The sequence below is a fragment of the Cebus imitator genome, unplaced genomic scaffold, assembly GCF_001604975.1.
Source record: "Cebus imitator isolate Cc_AM_T3 unplaced genomic scaffold, Cebus_imitator-1.0 Scaffold213, whole genome shotgun sequence".
Taxonomy (NCBI): Eukaryota; Metazoa; Chordata; class Mammalia; order Primates; family Cebidae; genus Cebus; species Cebus imitator.
This window is the reverse complement of record NW_016107528.1, coordinates 127,119-150,596: the sequence shown is the minus strand read 5'-3', so window position 1 is coordinate 150,596 and position 23,478 is coordinate 127,119. Positions and strand designations below refer to the sequence as shown.

Here is a 23,478-nt window from a genome sequence, read left to right as displayed (position 1 = left end):
CTGTGCTCCCCGAGCCCGGCGGAAGGAAGGGCACTGGCTGCTCCTGTACCCACCGTAACAAAACCCACAAACGCAACGGAATGAACACTACTGCTTGTTTGGGTCACTGAGGACAACTTTTCCTGTGTTGACAGAATTCTAGCCCGACTTTCGTTTGGAACTCAGTATCAGACCTTTACAGAATTACCGACCTGGGTTAGAGGTGCCCGCACGTGTCGAGGCCATCTGGCCAAGGACAGGGAGATGCCCCCTGGGAGAATCTTTTACTCGGCGCAGCGGAGCCGCTCGGCTGGGCCCGCCGCAGCCCCACTCCCACTCCGCGCGCCAGGCTCCCGCAGCGACCCGGGCTCTGGTTGCCGGGGTAACGCGAGTCGCAGGCGCGAAAGGCGGGTGCGCCGCGCGCGCTGCAGCTCCCCCTCCCCCTGGCGGGCCGCGGAGGCGACGCGCTGCCAGCGCCCTGAGGCGAGTGGTTCTCCTGCCGGAAAATCGCGGCTCCGGGGCCGCTCTGGGCTCAGCCAGTGAGAGGCCGAGGGTGTGGTAGAGAGGAGCCGGCGGGGTACTTAGGACCGCTCCGGCCGCAGAGCCCAGCCTCTTTCGCACTTTCGCGTGTCGCGTCTGCTGCCCGCCGCAGCCGGGGCGTTGAGGTAGTAGAGCGGCCACCAGGCCGCATCATGGTGACCCCCTGTCCCACCAGCCCCGCGAGCCCCGCCGCCCGGACGGGGAGGCGGGACCACGACCAGAACCTCCGCGCCCCGGTGAAGAAGAGCAGGCGTCCGCGCCTCCGGAGGAAGCAGCCGCTACAGCCCCTGAACCCGTGCCCGCTCCCGGGAGACTCCGGCATTTGCGACCTGTTCGAGTCCCCCAGCTCCAGCTCGGACGGCGCAGACACTCCCTCTGCGGCGCGGGGCGGTAGCCCCCTGCCCGGCCCGGCTCAGCCCTTGGCACAGCTAGATCTACAGACCTTCCGCGACTACGGCCAGAGCTGCTACGCCTTCCGCAGGGCGCAAGAGAGCCACTTCCACCCGCGGGAGGCGCTGGCGCGGCAGCCACAAGTGAGGTGCTGGGAGAGCCAGCTCCCCGCCGCCGCTCCTCCTCCTCTCCCACGCTGTCTCCTCTCCTGCTGGGTCGACCCTCCGGGCGCCAGGGCCTGCGCCAGCCCAGCTCCCGCCCGCAGTCGAAGCAGAAGGTGCCGCGGAGGGGCGGGTCACCGACCTCATTTTACAGATGAAGAAAAGTGGGGCGTAGACGGCTTGAGGGACTTGCCCCAAGTTCTCTATCTGGCTAGTGGGGCACGGTAGAGTGAGAGGAATTCGTTTCTAGGTTTAGTCTGGACTCCTACCGACCTCGGGCAAGTTATTTAACGCCCCTAAGCGCCTTTCTTCATCTGCAAAATGGACCCCCTCCCCTTCTTTGAATTGCTGAGCGCGTTACGCGAGGTAATGTGTACCACGCACTCTGCACAGCGCCAGGTCCTAAGCCCGGCGTTCCGGCTCAGCGCTGCCCACGCGTTTCCCAGTTTCCATTGCGTTTGTCTTTCTGAAATCTTGCCTCTCTCCGGCGAAGCTCCCAGACTCTTCCTGGCCCTTCCCTTCCACAGCCCCTCTCCACCCTAAGCCCAGCGGGCCCGCCTCCCCCTCCCTCCCGGCAGGTGACGGCGGAATCCCGCTGTAAGCTGCTCAGCTGGCTGATCCCGGTGCACCGCCAATTCGGCCTCTCCTTCGAGTCGCTGTGCCTGACGGTGAACACTCTGGACCGCTTCCTCACCACCACGCCGGTGGCTGCAGACTGTTTCCAGCTGCTTGGGGTCACCTCCTTGCTCATCGCTTGCAAACAGGTACCTCCACGCGGTATCTGGGGACGCAAACGCTCCGCCACTTCCTGGCCACGCGTCTCTCCAGCGCGCACACACAATTCAGTGCTGGGTTCCCAGAACGCATTTTGGCAGATATTTGCATATGCATATATCTCAGCCTTAACTTCCCAATTCCTCCACAAACGAACAATCCTGTCACTCAGCCCCCAAATAAATAGTCTAATATACTAATAGCTGTAGTCAGTCCCAAACATCTCTTTGTGGCACCTCTAGTCTCGTCTCTGGAAAAAGCCTTCAAAATTTCCCAAGCTTTTTTTTAGTTGGACAGTAGTTAGACGAACTGCGCTGGAAGTACGCCCCAGGTCACTTACGTGGAAGCAATGGAGAGGCGGAGCCCCTGCTGTCTCTCTGGAAGGGATGGGGAAAGTCCGGGGCTTTAGACTGGGATGGGCCTCGGGCCGGGAAGCCGCTAGGTAGGTTGAATGTGCCCTGTGTTGCAGGTGGAGGTGCACCCGCCGCGTGTGAAGCAGCTCCTGGCCCTGTGCTGCGGCGCCTTCTCCCGGCAGCAGCTCTGCAACCTCGAGTGTATCGTGCTGCACAAGCTGCACTTCAGCCTGGGTGCGCCCACCATTAGCTTCTTCCTGGAGCATTTCACGCACGCTCGTGTGGAGGCGGGGCAGGCTGAGGTCTCCGAAGCTCTGGAAGCGCAAGCCCTGGCGCGCGGGGTGGCCGAGCTGAGTCTGGCCGACGATGCCTTCACCAGCTACTCCCCCTCCCTGCTGGCGATCTGCTGCCTGGCGCTGGCGGATCGCATGCTGCGGGTTCCGCGTCCGGTGGACTTGCGCCTGGGCGAGCACCCGGAGGCGGCCCTGCAGGACTGCCTGGGCAAGCTGCAACTGCTGGTGGCCACAAACAGTACTTCCTTGACTCACATGCTGCCTGTTCAGATCTGCGAGAAGTGCAGCCTGTCCCTGAGCTCATAATAAAACAGACTCTTGGTTCCCTTTTAGTTCCTGGCCCAGTTACTGGACCTCTCCCATAGCCTCAGAAGAGAGTAATATTGGTTCACAGAGAAGGCTTCAGGGCCTGCTTGGTCAGCTGCAGGTTGTAAATAGTGTGTGATAGTACCATCTGGTATTTTATTTATTTTGCAGCGAGCACACGAGGGAGCTGAGTCTTTCCCCAATAAACAGTTGTGGTTTGTCTAAATCCTGCAAGTGTCTGTCTGTGGGGAGGGAAGGTGAATTCAGCTCAGGAATGGGGTGGTTGGCATTGTTTGAGGGATTTTACCCTCCCTCTGGGTCCACTCTGTAGTTGGCATCTCTGTGGAAACACCAGGTCAGGTGAGGTCCTGGATACTGAATTCCAGAGATTAGTGGAGTTAGGATCACCTGATGGCTTTGGTCCTGTGACCCTCATGTCAAGAGACTAGGGACTGTGCCCTCCTACAGAGTCCAAAAGGGTGCGGTGAGTGCAGTGTAGTGTGAGACAGAATAGAACCTCTATGCTGTCCGATGACTGCACTTGCTAGTGAGGCAGACGTGAGTCTGGGAAGCTTTGGGGACCACACAGGCACACCAGCAGAGGTGGGGGAAAGCAAGCGATATCCAGGCATGGAGAATCCTGTGTTCAACTGGAGCATGTTGAAAACCAAGGCTGTGACTGGTCATGGCCATTGCAGGTCAAGCCCATTTACCCTGCAATCACATGGTTTAACTGTTCATGCTACCACATGGTGCCCAAGATAACTGGCATAATAGTCATAATGGCTATATTGAGTGCTATGTATTAGGTACTGTGTTCAGATTTCATTTCATTTTTCCAGCAACTCTATGAAGCAGAGTCTACTATCCCATTTTTCAGAGGACACTGGAGCGCAGAGCCATTAAACAACAGTGGAGTAGCCAGGATCTGAGTCTAGAGTCCCACTCTTAGCCGCACTACTAAATGTCCCCCACGTACAGGTTTCTGGTAATTCTCCAAAATGCTCTTCTTGAGATAGGTGGCAGACAGTTATTTACTCAGTGCTCCCCATTCAGTGGGGCCTACAGAGAACATATCTGGAGAGCCAGCACAGTGCGTACCTCAGTCACGTTACAGGAATCATTTTATAGATTTAGAGAAAACTGAGTTGAGAAATGAGACATTTGCTGGAGTTTTGGCTCTACACCTGTCATATTATCTTCAGTCTCACTGTCATGAATCTGATGCAGTCACCAAATCTCTCAGCTCTTGTCACCTCTAGCAAATTTCATATGCTCTCTCAGCTCTACAATTGAAACCAAGGTTGTAAGCCTAAATGAGATTGAGAAGCTTAAATGATATTAAGTTTATGTGTTATGAGGTGCTATAAAGCAGTGATTCAATAAGTGGCCTCTGGATCCAATTTGCCAGATGACCTTGAGCAAGTCACATATCTATGCCTATGTCTCATCTATAAAAATGGGACTAGCAATAGCGCCTATTTAGTAGGGCGGAAGTATAGCTCTAATGAGATACTCCTTACTGATCCCCCAGCACAGGTCCTGGCACACAGCAAGCCTTTGAGAAATAAAGGCTGCACAGTGATGGGAGGAGAGGAACTATGCAGAAAAACTTGGCGCAAAGAAACAGAGAACAACTATGGGAAAATAACAATTTGGGTGGGCGGTGAACATATGGTTGTTCATTGTATTTTCAAATTTTCAATATGGTTGAAAAAAGTCAATTTTGGGGGGGAAATCTGGCATGTTCCTCTGCACCTAGAATAAATCAAAATGTATGACAAATACAAATAAAAAGCAAACAAAGTCATAGGAAATTTAGAGAAACTTCTTTGCACTTTTCTCAAAGTGTGTCTTCCAAGTGTTCTCAGAGTCAGGGATGCCTTACTCTAGACCTCTTGGATGCCTCTTCTGAGGCTAGGCTAGGCTAAACTCTCTAGGAACTTCCTCCTCCTTGGCTCTGGAAGAAGGAAGTGGTGATCCCCAAGCTATCTGTGTAAAAGATGCTCTGTGATGGTGAAAAAGGAGGAAGAAGATCATATCACCTGTTTCAAGTCACAAAGTATTAGGGCCCTCTGCTTCGTTTAAGGGGTTGGGGTCTGGCCCCCAGGCAAAAGAGTAACTTTGGGGGGACTTGTCTTCACCAGTATCTGCTCCATTTATCAGCCAAGATTGCTATGGGTTACTGGTTCCGGAATCATCCAGACTAGAAGTCATATAATCATGCTATTCCAGTTCCTGTTACAACAGATAATGTGCAATGCCCATTTTTTTTTCTACCCCAACTTAGAACTCATTGACAAATATTTGGACAATGGGCCTATCCTGGAAATTTTGTGATGACCTGCATGTGTAGAGATCTCCCCAAAACTCATCTAAGAGCATCCCTACTCATTTTAAAGACTGGAAAGTGAGTGAGGATGGGAATGGAGATGAACTGTCTGGTGGTTGTGCTACTCAGGAACCAGAGGAAACAGGAGACAGGGCTAGGAGCAGGCTGTGGGAAGCTGGAAATAAAGCTGAAAAGGCTTTTCAAAAAATCACTGATTTACCCCTGCTAGGCACCAGTTACTCTACATAAATAATCTCACTCATCTTCACAGCAACTCTATTGAGGCCAGTGTAACTTTTTTTTTCCCTAAAGACCCGGGGCTCATGGACCTGGTCCTCAGGCATTCTGATCCTAAAGCCAGAGCTCCTCACCAGCAGCCATACCACTCCAACTCTAGCTGGTTGACCTCACCTCAATTTAGTTTCTGCATCTACACGTGGGCCAGAGGGTCTCTCACTCGATTCCAGCTCTACCATTGGGTTACCTTCCACGGCTGTTAGGGGATCTTATTTCATACTCCAGATAATGGGTGCAAATAAGAGGACGATGACACGTTAAAAGAGGCTCTTTCACTACTACTACTAAGTATAAAAGGAAAACAAGGTGCCCAAATAATGGGGGGGTACACAAAGATTCCAAGTTCAGATGACTTCAAATTGGATGAATATGAGTGGTCCTGAGAAAGGTCCCTTCACTTAAGGATGCCCCTCCCTGGGAGATGCCTCAGACTCAGGACAATGTCCATTCCTTGCAGAGGTGTCAGGTTGGGAATGGCAACTACGACTGTGAAGAGTCCAGCCAAACGTTGCAATGGGCCGCTGAAACCACTAGGAGAGACAGGGCCAGGGTTTTTGGGGAGTCGGGACTGTCCACTGTGGCGTTTTCAGAAAGTGGAGGAGGGTTCTTATTGTCACTTTTTCTTAACGGATCGTCTTTCAAAGGCTGTGCTCACGCGCCACTGCCGAGAAAATTGCGGGGCTGGGGGAGAGGGCCGGGGCTGTTGGCTTCAGGCCAAAAGAGACCCTGTAGAAGTCCGTGAGTCAGGACCCAGGATACTGTTCAGGTCTGCGGGAAGGGGTTTCTGTAATCAGGGGGCTGTTCCAGGGCGTCCCTGACGGTATTCCACATCCTTATTAAATCCTGCAGGGAGCGCAAAGGCCGGAGTCTAGCGCTGGCGGGTGTCACTCCACGTTTATTTTGTGCCTGTGGCTGGAGTGGGAAGAAAAGGAAATAATCGTTAACTTTGCCATTCCCGCTGTCGGTAAGCGGGAAGACAGCACCCAAGGCGAGGGAGACCGGCGCTCGCCCGCCCCTCCTTCTCTCTCTCTCCGCATGGCGCGGCCGGGAGGCGGCAGCGCCAACGCTCGCCGAAAGGGCGCTGGCGGGCCCGGGCCCCGCGCTGGCGGCTCCCGGGGGAAGCCCGGTTGCCAGGTTGGGTTTAACGCCTCCGCCCGCGCGCAGATTGTCCCCGGCTGAAGGCGCCACCTCTGGCGCTCAGGCGCGAGCCACCCCTCCCGCTCGGCGGTCCTCCCCCTCCCCCGCCCTTTCTCCGCACCTCCCAGGCCGCCACTCGGCTCCTCCCCAGCCACGCGCCTGCCCCAACCTCCGGCCGGCTTCGGGCCGCCGCCTCCGAGCAGTCGGCGCTGGGAGGCAGGAGGAAGGAGGCAGGATGCAGGCGTGCGGGGGCGGCGCGGCCGGCCGCCGGGCCTTCGACAGCATCTGCCCCAACAGGATGCTGGCGCTGCCTGGCCGGGCGCTGCTCTGCAAGCCCGGGAAGCCGGAAAGGAAGGTGGGGCGGTTGATTCGGGGCGGGCGGGCTCTGCGCGCTCCGTGCCCCGAGGGCTGACCCGCGTTCAACGTTTGTGTGCCCGGCCAGTTCGCTCCTCCGCGGAAGTTCTTCCCGGGATGCACAGGCGGGAGCCCAGTGTCGGTGTACGAGGATCCCCCAGACGCCGAGCCCACTGCGCTGCCAGGTGAGCCCCGTGGCACACGCCTACCCCTCGGGTCCTCGCCGGGAGGGCGCGGCGCGCATGGCTCGGAGGAGCTTCTCTCCTCCGGGCTTTGACGTCCTAGCAGTGAGCCTGGCGGAGAGGCTCAGGGGCCGCCCGGCGCGTGTCTCCCGGTCTCCCCGCGCAGCCCTCACCACCATAGACCTGCAGGACCTCGCGGATTGCTCTTCGCTACTCGGGTCCGACGCGCCGCCTGGTGGTGACCTAGCCGCATCGCAGGTACCTCCCCCTTCTGGTGGAGCCTCGCGGTTTCACGCAGCCCAAACCCTACTCGGGGTGGTGGTTTTAATTCCCTGAAAGCTCCTCTCGGGTCGGGAGCGCAGGCAAGTTCAGCTGGTGAGGGGGAGCGTCGTGCAGGCACCTGTGCCTCCCAGATCAGAACTTCTGCTTCTCTCCTAGCATGTTATGAAGACCACATATCCACTGGAGCTGTTTTGACCAACTTGGTACAGTGGGGCTCACCAGGAGGCCTCCCTTGCTATTCCCCTCCCTATCTACTCCTCGAATCTGTGACAAGATTTCGCACTGAGAGATCAGGCGGGTGGATGGGAGCAAAGTTGCTCTCTGGGCACCTGTTGCATGCCCTGTCAGTTCTCCCAACATCCCCTTCCTGGCCATTATCATTCCGTGGGTGTGTAAGAAGAGTGGAGGTTGATGGATAACTTCTTTATCAAGACTGGAAAAGAGTAAGAGAATTTGCAGTTGGGAGAAGCAGGAAGAAGGACAAAGGACTCTGGAAGTAATCTTGCTGAAAATGTTCCCCTCTGTAGAGATGGTCCTTCAGCAGTTGGGCACTTTTTCAAAGTCCTGTTCAGCCCTCGTAAAAGCTCTAGTCACTTGCCATGATGGGGCAAAAAGGCACTCGACTTTTTTCTTTCCCACAGAACTTGTCTTCTTACTCCCATCCCACTTCCACCACTTGCCTGTGCTAACTGCAGAGGAAGGAGTCTCCCAGCACTGGTGTCTGGGAGGCCAGAAGCTGGGCTTATGGGTGGGACATGAAGTGCCCAGGTGGACAGGGGGTCTTAACCAGATGCAACTCCCAGGAAGAGTGCCAGTTCCAGCTTCCTGGCAATAGGTCTGGGGTCTGCAGACAGGCCCAGTACAGAACTCTGCAGAGACTTGACCACCTCCCAGAACTGGAAATGGTAGTGTAGCAAAGCTTCTCAGTCCTCCTCCAAGGGCCTCCTAGAACTTTGGGGTAGAGCCCAGGGAGACTCAATGTAGGTGGCCGCTGAGAGCAGAGATTGTTAAGGCAAGAGTTGGGAGTGGGCATTGCACTGCTGAGGCCATTTAATTGTTCTTTTTAGATGTGGATGATCGAATAAGGAAAGATAATGCCTGAGCATCTTCCAGCTGACCCAGAGACCTACTCCCTTACCCCAACATGTTTATTGTGCAAGTAACAAAACCCAAGCAGCTCTTGTTGAATGTTTGCTTAAGTATATAGATTTTAAATTTGGCATCATGCTCTTTGTTAGTCATTTTTTTCTTACTTTTGTAGTTGGAGAAATGCCAGATTTATCTATTTGTGTCGGTAGAATTCAAAGTTTTATTTCTTTTTCTTTTTTTGAGACAAGGTCTCACTCTGTCACCCAGGCTGGAGTACAGTGACATGATCATGGCTTACTGTAGGCTGGACCTCCCAGGCTCAGGTGGTCCTCTCACCTCAGCCTCCTAACTAGCCAGGACTGCAGGCACACACCACCACGGCCAGCTAGTTTGTTTCTTTGTATTTTTTGTACAGATGGGGATTTGCCATGTTGCCCAGCCTAGTCTTGAACTCCTGTGCTCAAACGATCTGCCTGCCTCAGCCTCTCAAAGTGCTGAGATTACAGGCATGAGCCACCATACCCAGCCTCGAAGTTTCAAGAACAGAGCTCACATCAGATGGACCCAAAAAAATCCAGGATTTTTCCTGGGAAGATAGAGCTGGTTCAGAGGAAAGAGGCCCCTGTGGAGGAAACGCCCAGGGAGACCCCAGGGACACTCAGATCACATTTCCCCATTCCTTTCCTGCTGGGGAAGGTGGACAGAGAGCGGAAGTGCTCTAGAAATGTTTGAGGTTCACAATAGGCCAAAGCCTGGATTGGCATAAGAGGTAGCATTTCCAGGGCCCCAGTTCCTTAGTTGGCTTCCAGTCTCCTCATGAGACTTTTCTCAAATCCCTACTGAGGAGGAGACCTTCCAGTCCTTGAAGAATGAGCCCCTTCAACCAGGGCAGAACTCATGCTCCAGGACTTGTGTGGGGCCCTCAGCCCTTCCTTTCTCATCTCCTTTCCCTTATAGTCTCAACTAATGACAAAGGTGGTAGAGGCCTCCCTACTTGACTCTTTTCTCCCAATGGAAAGAAAACTGATACTTGTACATTCTTTGAAGTTAGTTCCAGAGTAAGTTCCTCTTCCCAGAAATATTTGAATAGTAAAGAAGAACTCTCTCTTTTGGGAAAACAGTATGATAAGCACAAAAGAATGAATCAACAGTGCATTCAGTAGGACAGGGCTTTCTGGTGGGCTATTGGATGCATCTTCTCACACCATGGCCCTTGAGACTCCTGTCCTCTTCCCAGTGCTGTCTTCAGTGGAAGCCAGCTTTCCTAAAAAGAGAGAAAAGCAGCTGGGTGCAGGGGCTCACTCCTGTAATCCCAGCACTTTGGGAGGCTGAGGCAGGTGGATCGCCTGAGGTCAGGGTTCAAGACCAGCCTGGCCAACATAGTGAAACCCCGTCTCTACTAAAAATACAAAAAATTAGCTGGGCATGGTAGCAAACGCCTGTAATCTCAACTACTAGGGAGGCTGAAGCAGGAGAATCTCTTGAACCCAGGAGGTGGAGGTTGCAGTGAGTCAAGATCGTGCCATTGCACTCCAGCCTGGGCAACAAGAGTGAAACTCTGTCAAAGAAAGAAAGAAAGAGAAAGAAAGAAAGAAAGAAAGGCATCATGTTCTTTGTTAGTCATTTTTTTCTTGCTTTTGTAGTTGGAGAAATGCCAGATCTATCTATTTGCATCGGTAGAATTCAAAGTTTCATTTCTTTTTCTTTTTCCTTCACAAGAAAGTGAAGGGAAGGAAGGAAGGAGAAAAGAAAAGGAAAGGAAAGAAAGAGAGACAGAAAAGAAAGAAATGAACTATGGAGGCAGGAGGCCCCATTTCACTACAGTACTTCAGAGCTGGGTGACTCTGGGTAGCTCTCTGAGCTTCAGATTCTTCCTCGGAGAGGAATCACTTTCCAGGCCCCGCCTGCTTCCACACTGGTGTGAGGATGAACTGAGAGGCTGTGTAAATCAACTCTAAATAAATGTCCATGAATTAAGGGAACAACAAGGTCCCTGCTCCTCCGGCCCCTTAAGGTCTCCTTTCCCCTCACACACCCAGACACCTAAGGCAGCGAGAGTACAGTTCAAGATGTTGGAGGTGCACCGGCTGTATGAGAAAAGTCTAATCCCAACTTTTTGGGAAACTGAGAAAAGCAATGGAGGCCATGCCAGCTGTGCACAGAACAGAAGCATTTCCCATATCCCTCTGGTCCCTCGAGTCACAGCCTACTTCCCGCTCGGTTGCGGGGGTGGGGTGGTTAGCTGGGGCCGAGCCTTGGCGGGGAAACGCGGCCTCCAATTACTGCTCTGGAGGCCCCTGCAAGCTGTCAGGTCTTGGGTGGAAAGAGCCGGTGTTCAAGTCGTGTTCTGCTCCTAGAGCGGCGGCTCAGTGGCGCGTGGCTGATGAATCGGAGTTGAAATTTCGCGGGTGCACAGGGAACCGCCTGGCCTCACGCAGGCGGCTGCGTGGCTGGTTGGTGGGTGGCGGGCCCCCGCCCCGCCCCCGGAGGGACCTACGTCCACCGCTGCTCTGTTTCCGTGCCTTGCAGGAGCTCCCCCCCAACCCCCGTGCCCCCCTCCCCACCGCAGCAATGTGAGCCTGTTGGGTTCACTGTCTAGGAGGGGGCTTGAATTTTCGGGTAGGAGACTGGGCTGCCGACGCGAGTGCGCGCAGACCCGCTGCCGAGCCCCGGACGGGGTCTGTCGGTCTAGGAAGAGTTCCGGACCCGCTAGACTCGTTAACCAGTGTACACCTCTGGTTTATTTCAGAACCATTCCCTCCAAACGGAAGCGGACTTCAATCTGCGGGATTTCAGAGACACGGTGGATGATCTCATTGCAGGCAAGTGCAATCTCCTGGCAGTTAAATAACAGCGGAGGTGTCTCCCACTCCCAAATCAGACTAGTTCAGATTTCGTGGTTGTGAAGGTGATATACCCAGCCAACTGTCAATGACTCTCCAGCAACTCATCAAATAGTCAGGCTTTTCCATATTTAGGACATTTCTCTCCTCCAGTGGGTAGGTCGAACCGCTGGATCTACATAGGGGGTCGGGGGTCGGGGTCGTTGTGAGTTCTGGGACACGGAGCACTATGCTGTGGTATGGCGGGGGAGGTTTCAGGACGAGTGTGCAGCGGATAGAAGGCCTGTGTGACGTTCAGGCCCAGGGAAGTTTTCTTGATTGTAAACTTAACAGGCAGATTTTGGATGCCTGCTGTGTATGTACAGGCCATCAGGAAGGGCCTGGTAATCAGGTGTTTAGGAGTAAGGGGTACTTAATTTAATAATTAAGACAAAATCTCTACATAAACCCTACACCCAGAGTACATTTTGCTCCTGTAACTAGCTGGGCGTGAGTTTGAGGCTGCAAATCCAGCTCCCGCTCTTCTCCAGATTCATCCTCTATGATGTCACCTACCCTGGCCAGCGGAGACTTCCCCTTCTCTCCTTGCGACATATCACCATTCGGGCCCTGCCTCTCCCCGCCACTGGACCCACGGGCCTTGCAGTCACCACCGCTGCACCCTCCAGACGTGCCCCCGCCTGAGCAGTACTGGAAGGAGGTGGCAGACCAGAACCAGAGAGCATTGGGAGACGCGCTCGTAGAGAACAATCAAGTAGGGACACTGGCCTGGTGACCAGGAATCCTGGGGCAGGGACAGAGTATAGAGGGTGGCAGTGGGGGTTGCAAGGGCAAGAATGAGGTCCTGTGAGTCGGAACCAGTGGACTGGCTGGTGGTTCGCATAGCTGCCATTGCTCCGGTGGCTCCACCCCTTTCCAGCTTCATTAAATGGGAATAATCCTACCCCACCTGATTTTTATTTTATTAATTATTTTTTATTGATTGATTTGTTTGTTTATTTATTTTAAAACAGAGTTTCACTCTGTCGCTGAGGCTGGAGCTCAGTGGCTCGATCTTGGCTCACAACAACATCCACCTCCCAGGCTCAAGTGATTCTCATGCCTCAACCTCCCAAGTAGCTGGGATTACAGGCGTGTACTACCACACTTGGCTAATTTTTGTATTTTTAGTAGAGACAAGGTTTCACCACGTTGGCCAGGCTGGTCTTGAATTGACCTCAGGTGATCCGCCTGCCTCAACCTCCCAAAGTGCTGGGATTACAGGCGTTAGCCACTGCACCAGGCCATTTTATTTATTTTTAAACATTGTTTTATTTTGGGGGGATTTAGAGCTACAAGCGCAGTTGTGTTACATACAAATATTGCATAGTATCTGCCAGATTTGTAATAGGGACACCAATATTTATTGAAGGCTTTCTATGTGCCTAGCCCTGTACTTAACGATTTATGCTTTCTCTTCTCAATGCTCACAGTGATCATTGAGCTAGATACTCTTACTAGCCCCCATTTACAAGGAAATCAAGACATAGGATTGTTGAACTTCAGTGACAGAACTTAGATCTGCCCAAGTCAGTACTCTTAATCAGCAGGCTACACTGAGGATTAATGGAGATACATTTTGTCCAAGTGCTTTAAGGAAAAAAAAAGGAAATTGATTATTATTCTCACTGGTGTAAATGCCCACGCGTCCTCAGTTCCTGATGAGACGTCAGGATCTGGGTTTGAGTCATGCCAGATACGCAGGCGCGACCCAGCACAGTGCCTACCCCTGAATGTTCGGGTCCCCTCCTGCAGCTGCACGTGACCCTGACCCAGAAACAGGAGGAGATCGCCTCGCTCAAGGAGCGGAATGTGCAGCTGAAGGAACTCGCTAGCCGAACCCGGCACCTGGCCTCGGTGCTGGATGTAAGTGGGGCTGGGGCGTGTGGGAACTGCAGGACATCGGAACTGAACTGTTCAGTGCATCCCCGCCCCCGACTCTGCTCCCAGCGTTGGGACCTGGCGGGGGCCCGGGAGAGGAGAGGACCGCTGGGTGTCTGGTTCAAAGCGCGCCCAGGTCACCTTTTGCGCGCCCCGACCCCGGCGGGTCCGGCAGGCCCCAGGGCGGCGCTCTTCCCCGTCTTTCGTAGAAGCTGATGATCACACAGTCCCAGGATTGTGAGGCGGCGGCTGAGCCCTTCCTGCTGAAGGCGAAGGCCAAAAGAAGCCTGGAGGAGCTGGTCAGCGCCGCGGGGGAGGATTGCGCGGAAGTGGATGCCATCCTGAGGGAGATATCCGAGCGCTGCGATGAAGCCCTGCACAGCCGTGATCCCAAGCGGCCCCGACTGCAGCCAGAGTCCGTGAACAAGGACAGCAGGCCCGGGAACCTACACGGCGCTTTCCGGGGGCTGCGCACCGACTGCAGCCGGAGCACGTTGAACCTGAGCCGCGGTGAGCTGGAGGAGGGCGGCTCCTTCAGTACCCCCATCCGCAGCCACAGCACCATCCGTACCCTCGCCTTCCCCCAGGGCAATGCCTTCACCATTAGAACAGCTAACGGGGGTTACAAGTTCCGCTGGGTCCCCAGTTGAGCTGTGATGTGATCTCCCAAAACACTGCCCTGTGTTTCCACGGAAGTGTCTGAAGGTTTCCCAGAACTCTCCCTTCAGGTTGAATGCCACCCTGAAACATTTTTTCAGAAGAAAAACATCTTGATACTGATGCACTGTAAACTTCTGCTACAAAACATTGTATGGCCCCTCCCCTTGTCACAGTGAAACTCTGTGTATATATGTGTATGTCACATGTGTCACAGCCAATTTTAAAGGTATTTATTTTTAGCAGCTTTGAATTATGTATTTTTAGAGCAGGGAGGGATTTAGAAACCGTAGCTACTTTTATAATTATGTAATGCCTTAGCTTTATAAGAAGGAAAAGGAGGCTCTAAAAGGTTAAGTAATTTCCTGCAATGGGAACGTTTCAATCACTTTCAATCACTTTCACTAGTCACTTAAGGACTCTAGGCCCAGAAGCCTGGTTTCTGAGTGAATGTTAATATACATCACTCAACTTCCCTCAGTCCTAGAAGGATACCTAATTTTGTCACTATTGAAAACTTTTATTTTGGCGGCCAAAATATGAAATTGGGAGAGGTAACCTAAACAGTTGTCTTAGGAAAAGGCAGATTCTCAGAGGCGATGGGCTATTAACAAAATGGATGCTAAACACACTTGTTTGTAATGATCATTCGTATAATTTAGAAGATTTATGGTAAAGGTTTATATTCATTATCTGCACAGTTCTATTTGTGCAAACTGAATAACCACCTAAAAAGCAAACATTGTGAATAAGAAATATACATTGTTTTAAGAAAATAGCATATACCACATGAAAAAGTGTTCCCATTTTTTGCCAGAAATCAAGTGTGGAAATCTTGATCAAAGTAAAACTACCTACTTGCACTGCACAGATAAAACTGGGGTGCACAGTCATATTTTACATTTCTTGGCTCGATCTACATAACTTGCAAGAAAAACTTGCTGTAAAAAGTCAGCGTGCCTTCACTTTGACTTGACTTCCGTCTATTCCCTTTTGTCTGGAGTTTGTTTTCTCTTTCTTTTCTTTCTTCCTTCCTTCCTTCCTCTTTCTCTCTTTCTCTCTCTTTCTTTCTTTCTTTCTTTCTTTCTTTCTTTCTTTCTTTCTTTCTTTCTTTCTTCTTTCTTTCTTTCTCTCTCTCTCTCTCTCTTTCTTTTCCTCCCTTCCTCTCTCTCTCTCTTTCTTTTTCTTTCTTTCTTTCCCCCCTTTCTCTCTTTCTTTTCTCTTTCAAGGTTCACTCTTGTTGCCCCAGCTGAAGTACAATGGCTCAATCTCAGCTCACTGCAACCTCTGTCTCTCAGATTCAAGTGATTCTCCTGCCTCAGCCTCCCAAGTAGCTGGAATTACAGGCATGATCTACCACACCCAGCTAATTTTTGTATTTTTAGTAGAGATGGGTTTCTCCATGTTGGTCAGTCTGGTCTTGAACCCCCGACCTCAGGTGATCCGCCTACCTCAGCCTTCCAAAGTGCTGGGATTACAGGTGTGAGCCACCCCGCCAGGACCCTGGGGTTCTTTTCTACTTGTTTCTGAAATGATGTGAGTGGCATATGTCAAGCACTGATTTTTCCTGACCTTCACAGTTCTTAACATGAGGGTTACTTCTTGCACTTGGGGGCTCAGTTTGGGCATGTTTCCAACTATGTTACGCCACGCTGCATTGCTGGTTCTGCCAGTCTGAGAGGAGATATCAGATAACAGGTAAGTTGGCAGTGTGGCAGAACCTGCTCTTCCAGTTTGTCATGTATGTACTGTTATCTGTATTTAAATACCCATTTAGAAACCAAAAAGTGATAAAACAGACCACATTTCCTCATATTTTGTCTAACAAATAGACTCTTAAAAAGTACAGTGGATGGTCCAGAATTTTTTTTTCATCAGCTCAAATATAAAGTTACCACAGTTTGGGATAAGAAAAAACAAAAAATCACTTTCCCCCAGTCTCTTAACCTGTCCCCTGAAACAATCGGCTTGTCAAGTCTTTTCCTCTTTATAAGTATTCTTATAATGCTTTACCTACAATAACCAGAAAATTTAAAAATATATAGGGTTTTTTTCTGTATGGCTTATGACTAGAGTTTTAAAAATTACATTTCTTTCTGCCTTTAAGATCATATTCCTATAACTGTCATGTTAGCCATCGGTAACTTGAACTGCTTAAGTATCTTTCACTCCTGAGGCAGTGGTTGGGGTGGGAGGGAGGGGGTGGGGGAGTTATCTTTCGGACTAATGGTGCAAATGACTAAATTAGCAGTAGTAGAGTTTACAAATTAGAATCATTTGTTCATGTAACAGGTATTTATTATCACTGAGAATCTTAGTAATACAGATACTAAGAAAATAGCAAAAGAACAAAACAAAAATCTTGCCTTCATGGATCTTACTTTCTCTTAGGAAGACATAAATACCAAACAAATCAATATACATGCTATGAAGAAGAGTAAGGATAGAGAATTCTGTGTGTGGCATTATAAGGAATATATATTTGGCCTTTGTCTCTGGTTCCTGGCTTGTGGCTTCTAAAATCCTTGGACTCCAACCAGTGATGAGTGTGGTGTAGCTATGTTTCCCAGGGTGGTCTTGAACTCCCAGCCTCAAGCAATCCTCCATTCCTGCCTCAGCCTCCCAAGTGGCTGGGGTTATAGGCTTGAGCCATTACACAGCTGAGTGTCTTGTATGTGCTAATGAGATGGCTGGTGTCTGAGGGCCCCTAGATAGCTTCAAGATGGGGCTAGTCTTTAGAAAGACCAAGCCATGGCTAGGAGTGGTGGCTCATGCCTGTAGTTCCAGCACTTTGGGAGGCCAAGGTGGGCAGATCACCTGAGGTCATGAGTTTGAGACCAGCCTGGCCAACATGGCAAAACACTGTCTCTACTAAAAAAACAAAAATTAGCAAAACAAAAATTAGCTGGGTATGGTGGTGAGTGTAGTCCCGCTACTTGGGAGGCTGAGGCAGGAGAATCACTGAGGCTATTTGGGAAGCTGAGGCAGGAGAATCACTTGAACCCAGGAGGCAGAGGTTGCAGTGAGCCAAGATCATGCCACTATACAACAGCCTGGGTGACAGAGCAAGACTCCATTGGAAAAAAAAAAAAAGACCTCAGCCTTTCCAGCCCTGCTTCCTTGCCTTCACCTCTGGGCAAAGGAGAGGGACTACAGATTGAGTTACACCAATGACCAATGATTTATTTAATCAATATGTAATGAAGCCTCCATAAAGTCCCCTAAGTGATAAAGTTCAGGGAGGTTTCAAGTTGGTAAAGATATCTAGGTGCTGGGAGGGTGGTGTGTCCAGAGAGGACATGGAAGCTCTGTCCCCCTCACCATACTTTGCCCAATACATTTCCTCTATTTGGCTATTTGTGAGTTGTGTCTTTTGTAATAAACAAGTAATAGTAAGAAAATGAGTTCCTGAGTTCTGTGAGCCATTCTAGCAAATTATTAAATCTAAGGGGGTGTTATGGGAACCCTAGACTTTGTTTCCAAGTCAGAAGTGTGGGCATGCTGGGCACCTGACTGGAATCTGAAGTGAAGGAAGTTTTGTGTGCTAAGCCCTTAAACCTGTGGAATCTGACACTAACTCCAGGTAGTGTCAGAACTGAATTTAATTACAGGATACACAGTTGTGTCTGGAGAATTGGAGAACTGGCTGATGTGGAAAACCTGTCGACATATTTGGTGTCAGAGTGTGGTGAATAAAAATAGCTCAGTGTGATTGTAGGTAGTCTTTGGGCCTATGTGGTCTACCTTAGTTCAGGAATATATGTTATCCTGAAATTACCTCAATAATTCCTTCATTTCCAATAGGACCAGGTACAGTTCTAGTTGCTGGGAAGAAAACCAGGAATAAAACCAAGTGCTTGCCTCATGAGGCATGTATTCTAGTGGGGGAAGACAGATGCTAAACAGATAAATGATGTCTGATATTTAACACATTCTAAAGAAAATAAAGCAGGATATAGAGACAAGATGTGACAGGAGTTACTGTTTTAGCTAACAAGGGGTATTTCTAGAAGTTTCTCTGAAAGTAAAATCAGTTTCAAAAAGGAGGTACAGAGGCCAGGTATGGTGGCTGACACCTGTAATCTCAACACTTTGGGAGGCTGAGGTGGGTAGATCACCTGAGGTCAGGAATTTAACCACCTGTGGCCAGGGATTTTTACCACGTTGGCCAGCCTGGCCAACGTGGTAAAAAACCTGTCTCTATTAATAACACAAAAATTAGCTGGGCGTGGTGATGCACGCTAGTAATCCCAGCTACTCCAGAGGCTGCGGCAGGAGAACCACCTGAACCCAGGAGGCAGAGGTTGCAGTGAGCCGAGATTGCGCCATTGCACTCCAGCCTGGGTGACAAGAGCAAAACCCCATTACAAAAAAAAAAAGTACACACATTTTAACTAGATTACTGTTAATGATATGGCCTCATAATTGCAACAGTGAGATGTTATTGCAAAGTAATGGCTCTCAAACTGCTGTGTGTATCAGAATCACCTGGAGAGCTTATTAAAACCCAGCTTTCTGGGATTATCCCCAGATTTCCTAATTCAGTAATTCTGCAGGCAGGCCTAAGAATGTAAATTTCTCACAAGTTCCCAGGTGATGCTGGGGTCTGGGACCACATTTTGAGACCCAGGGTTGTAAAGAAGCCTTTTAAAGATTACTTTCAATAGGTTAAAGCAGGCCAGCCACGGTGGCTCACGCCTGTAACCCAGCACTTTGGGATGTTGAGGTGTGTGGATCACCTGAAGTCAGAAACTTGAGGCCAGCTTGGCCAACATGGTGAAATCCCATCTCTACTAAAAAATGCAAAAAAATTAGCTGGGCATGGTGGTGGGCACCTGTAATCCCAGCTACTGGAGAGGCTGAGGCACAAGAATCACTTGAACCCGGGAGGCGGAGTTGCAGTGAGCCGAGATTGCACCACTGCACTCCAGCCTGGGTGTCAGAGAAGTACTTCATGTCAAACAACCAACCAACCAGGTTAAAGCAAAAACCAACTGACCTAATGTTTTGAAAAGATATCCAGATCCATGAAGGGCTATATTTCATGTGTGTGTGTGTGTGTGTGTGTGTGTGTGTGTGTGTGTGTGTCAGTCAGAGTTTTGCTCTTGTCTCCCAGGCTGAAATGCAATGGCACTGTCTCAGCTCACTGCAACCTCCACCTCCTGGGTCCAAGAAATTCAGCCTCCCTAGTAGTTGGGATTACAGGTGCCCGCTACTATTCCTGGCTAATTTTTGTATTTTTAGTAGAGACAGGGTTTCACCATGTTTGCCAGGCTGGTCTCTAACTCCTGACCTGGATCTGAAAAAGGGCTATATTTCAAACATTTGAAAGTGACAATAGTGTGCTTTGAAAGTGACGTTAAATGAATCAGATAGGGACTTCGATGATGATGAAAGTACTGATCGTGAAGATGCATGTGAAGAATCTGAATAAAATTATTCATGGAATGTGTTAAGGAAGCCCAATCCAATTGGCCTTTATATGCAGCCAAAGAGATTAGGATCTAGTTCTAATTCTTCTCATTAACTGAAAGGTCATAGATAAGAATAAGGCCAGGCTGGGGGCTCATGCCTGTAAACCCAGCATTTTGGGAAGCCGAGGCAGGCTGATCACTTGAGATCAGGGGCTTGAGGCCAGCCTGTCCAACATGGGGAAACCCCATCTCTACAAAAAATTTAAAAATTATCCAGGGCAGAGGGGATAATTAGAGGGTGCCTGTTATCCTAATCTCAGCTACTTGGGAGGCTGAGGCATGAGATCACTTGAACTAAGGAGGCACAGGTTGTAGTGAGCCGGGATTGCACCACTGCACTCCAGCCTGGGCAACAGAGTAAAACTTCATCTAAAATAATAATAATAATACTTAACAAATACAAAACTTAACATTTTTGGTTGAAGAATTACAATATTGTTAGTTTGCAATAATAACTAAAGATACTTTTGTTCTGATATTTTACCTATATGAGAACTAAGGTGGTAAAATATTGTTAATTAAAAGCTATTTGGAGCAAAATGTAAAAAGAATCATTTGGGGAATCCCGTAGGCCATATGATTGAATCTGACTTGTTAATCTTATTGTGTCCTCCTTGAAGTGCATCCTATGGGCTGAAATCTGTGTCATAAGTGATGATGTCTCAGCTTCAACATAGAGTTTTGTGGGACATGACAAAATTAGAGCTGTGAAGCCATCTTTCTGTGGAAAACACATGTAAACAGATTTTCTCAAATAATTCTTTCTCCTCCTACCTCCCCTGTTTTCCCTCCTTCATCTCCGCATCTCACAGAAAAGAGCACCAGTACTCTGAAATTCGGTGCCGGACAGCCGAGGTATGGATGTAGGCAATTGCATTTGCTTGAGTTTTAGAACAATAAGGGCTTATTTTTCACACCTGTCTAATGGCAAACTGAGACACGAGTTGCTAACATTTGATTCAGCTGCTAATGATGCTGTCAGTGAACCAGACTTCATCTTTTTGCTTTATACCCTTACCTTGTTAGCTCTTTGTCCTCTGGCTTACTGGTTCATGATTAGAAGATTGGTGCTGTGCCTTTAGACCTCATGCCTGTATTCAAAGTAGGAAGAAAGGGGAAAGGAGCTTTGAGCACTATGTCTGTCACTTTTGTTAGGGAAGCAAAATGCTTTCCCAGGAAGCCCCCAGTGAATTCACTCCAGTATCATGAGTTACATATTTACCCCTACCTGCAAGGGAGGCAGGGAATCTAGTGTCTCACTTTTTTAGCCATTACCATAGGAGTCAGGCAAGAGAAAAAGGGACTGAGAAAAACTCTTGTGTTACTCGACTAACCGTGTCTGCCAGAGAGGTTTAGTTGGTCTCAATATATACAGAAGCCTGAAGGGAAAAGACAAGAAACTTCCCTCAGAGCTTGGCCTCCCCAACAGGGAGTGAGGTAGGCTTTCATCCTCAGAGAGGCTCAGGGTAGGTTCTGGGCCTCCCTTGGGGACCTGGGAGACCAAGAGGGAAGGAAGTACTCACAGCCACACACTGCAGCCTGGAGCCAGAGGCCTGTGTATGCGATGAGAGTCTTTGAATGTTGGAGCCCCTGGAAATGAGATGTAGGAAATAGTGGGCACCCTAATTAATTACATTCTCCTTGATACATTGTCATCTTGATCTTTTACTTTTAAAAATGGAAATACAAATTTTAGGTAAGCAATACATGCTCACTGGAAAAATAATTCAGACAAACAGAAAAGTCTAACAAAGTAATAATGTTCTTTTTTTAACTGTTACATTGTTTTTAAACTATCTGAAGACACTACTGTGAACATTTTGGTGTATATTCTTTCTGTCATTATCTGGTACTAAATACGTGTTATCTGTAACAGCTTTATAGTACTGCTGTAACAAATTATCATAAACTTTTTGGTATAAAATAACACAAATTTATTATCTCAGTTTTGTAGGTCAGAAGCCTAGGTTGGCTCGGCTGGTTTCTCTGCTCTGGGTTTCTTGGAAATCAAGGTGTGGGCTGAGCTCTTATTGAGAAGCTCTGGGAAGACTCCATTTCCAAGCTCATTCATTGGTTGGTAGAATCCTGTTTCTTGCTGTTGTAGTACTGAGGTCTCCATCTTCTTGCTTGTTGTAAGCCTAGGGCTTGTCTTTACTCCCAGAGACATCATTCTGGTCTTTGCACATGGGCCTCTCTATTCCAAAGCCAGCAGTGGTGTGTCAAATCTCACTCACACCTGGAATCTGACTTCCTTCCCCTTGTGCTATATCTCCCTTTTACCTCCAAGTGGAGAAAATTACTCAAGAACTAAAAATATAGGTATGAGTCTAATGTCAAAGGTATGGACATGGGTTAGCTGGAGAACAATAGTGGCGTCCTTACCCACAGCTCTATTCTGGAGCTTGTCAGAAGGAGGAAATTCAAAGAGCAGCTTTATTTATAAGTGCCAGAAGACATTTACAACAGTTTAGCACTCTTAGGCAATTGTAGAGAGAAAACCCAGAAACAGGGAAGTAAATCCAGCTCTTACTTCCTGGTGGAATTCCTTGCCTCAAGGTACCTCAGGCTGTATTATGGAAGAAAACATACCAGGGTCCTGGAGGTCTCTTGGTCTTGATGCTGTGTAAAACTTCCTATTTGGGAAAGGTGCACTGAGCTGGGAAGGGATATTTTATGCACATCTCAATGTCTTGAACTCTGACTAAACCTAGAAAAGCACTTTTTTTCTTTTCTTTTTTTTTTTTTTTTTTTTAGTAGAGTCAGGATTTCACCATGTTGGTCAGGCTGGTCTCAAATTCCTGACCTCAGGTGATCTGCCTGCCTCAGCCTCCCAAAGTGCTGGGATTACAGGCATGAGCTACCGTGCCCAGCCTAGAAATGCATTCTTTGTTGTTGTTGTTGTTTTGAGATGGAGCCTTGCTCTGTCGCTCAAGCTGAAGTGCAGTGGTGAGATCTCGGCTCACTGTAACCTCTTCTCCCAGGCTCTAGTGATTCTCGTGCCTCAGCCTCCAGAGTAGCTGGGATTACAGGCACCTGCCACCACGCTCGAATACTTTTTGTGTTTTTAGTAGGAATGGGGTTTCACCATGTTGGCCAGGCTGGTCTCGAACTGCTGACCTCAAGTGATCCACCCACCTTGGCCTCCCAAAGTGCTGGGATTACAAGCATGAGCCACCATGCCCAGCCTGAAATGCATTCTTATAAAGTCACCACCAGCCTATTAAAAATTATTTAAAAGATTTATATTTTTTTCTGACTCATTTGAAATTTTAATAATTTTTTTTATTGCCATCTTAAGTACCTAACAGGTCTTGCTTTGAAAACTCCTTTCTTATATTAAAGAATGCCGTCATCGCTCAGTGCCTCATTCTTGTCTGGAGTAAACTTATATTCACTTATTTATTTATCAAGGCTCTGTATATTATTTTCATCTAGTTGTTTTCATTTTACTGCCACTGAAACAATTTTTAATGAAAATTTACATGAAACAGAACACTTAAAATGAGTACTATTAAAAGTGAGAAAATCAGCATGGTTAGACAGGGTGGTAATTTGCTTTGATTCAATCATTCCTAAATTTAAAGATGTATAACCTTCTTTAGGAAAACACCTGTTCAAACTTGCGTAGCTAACAACTATTTTCAATATTTACCTTAGCTGGTTAACAAAATACTAGATAAATCAGACATGACAGTTATTTGCATTTATTTGTATTGTACTGGGAAAAGAAACTCCACAGATTTACTTAGGATTTATATGGGCAGTCAAGTAATAATTAGAAATTGCATTTAGATATAGGATGTGGAAAATTCAATTATTTCTAAGCCATGCCATGGTTTAAAGCAAATATAGACGATGCCATATTCTGCAGGTGACAATAGCTTTGAGCACTTGCATAAGGTCATACCTAGCTCCTAAGGTTTCAAGATTTATACTGCATTTCTTTAAAATGAAAGTTCTCAATGTAGAAGATACTTCTTGGGGTTGCTTCCAAACTTACAGTGACTCCCTCATTTCTGGGTTGTGTTTGTTTGGTTTGGACTTGTCACCCCTCCTTTGTCTTACCACCTCCCATTGTTCTCATCACCACCAATAGCTGACTGAGACAGGAGATT

General features: G+C 48.9%; 2 protein-coding genes across 2 annotated transcripts; both read left to right on the top strand.

Annotated features, from left to right (window-relative positions):
- The first annotated feature begins 414 nt into the window (after positions 1-414).
- CCNO (cyclin O) lies at positions 415-3,022 on the top strand. Its single transcript, XM_017548668.2, has 3 exons — positions 415-1,052; positions 1,649-1,834; positions 2,314-3,022. The coding sequence occupies exons 1-3, from the start codon at positions 672-674 to the stop codon at positions 2,794-2,796; spliced, it is 1,050 nt and encodes a 349-aa protein (XP_017404157.1). The 5' UTR covers positions 415-671; the 3' UTR covers positions 2,797-3,022.
- A 3,710-nt stretch (positions 3,023-6,732) lies between these two features.
- On the top strand, positions 6,733-14,851 carry MCIDAS (multiciliate differentiation and DNA synthesis associated cell cycle protein). Its single transcript, XM_017548664.2, has 7 exons — positions 6,733-6,917; positions 7,005-7,101; positions 7,265-7,356; positions 11,219-11,291; positions 11,843-12,066; positions 13,107-13,217; positions 13,442-14,851. The coding sequence occupies exons 1-7, from the start codon at positions 6,798-6,800 to the stop codon at positions 13,880-13,882; spliced, it is 1,158 nt and encodes a 385-aa protein (XP_017404153.1). The 5' UTR covers positions 6,733-6,797; the 3' UTR covers positions 13,883-14,851.
- Positions 14,852-23,478: the final 8,627 nt, after the last annotated feature.

What these genes read in the sequence shown, in the direction of transcription:
- MCIDAS (XM_017548664.2), top strand. Translation starts at nt 6,798, where the DNA reads ATGCAGGCGTGCGGGGGCGGCGCGGCCGGCCGCCGGGCCTTCGACAGC. An exon ending in CCGGGAAGCCGGAAAGGAAG is followed by an intron (nt 6,918 to 7,004) that starts GTGGGGCGGTTG and finishes GTGCCCGGCCAG; the next exon opens with TTCGCTCCTCCGCGGAAGTT. An exon ending in GGTGGATGATCTCATTGCAG is followed by an intron (nt 11,292 to 11,842) that starts GCAAGTGCAATC and finishes GCTCTTCTCCAG; the next exon opens with ATTCATCCTCTATGATGTCA.
- CCNO (XM_017548668.2), top strand. Translation starts at nt 672, where the DNA reads ATGGTGACCCCCTGTCCCACCAGCCCCGCGAGCCCCGCCGCCCGGACG. An exon ending in CGCTGGCGCGGCAGCCACAA is followed by an intron (nt 1,053 to 1,648) that starts GTGAGGTGCTGG and finishes CCCTCCCGGCAG; the next exon opens with GTGACGGCGGAATCCCGCTG. An exon ending in TGCTCATCGCTTGCAAACAG is followed by an intron (nt 1,835 to 2,313) that starts GTACCTCCACGC and finishes CCTGTGTTGCAG; the next exon opens with GTGGAGGTGCACCCGCCGCG.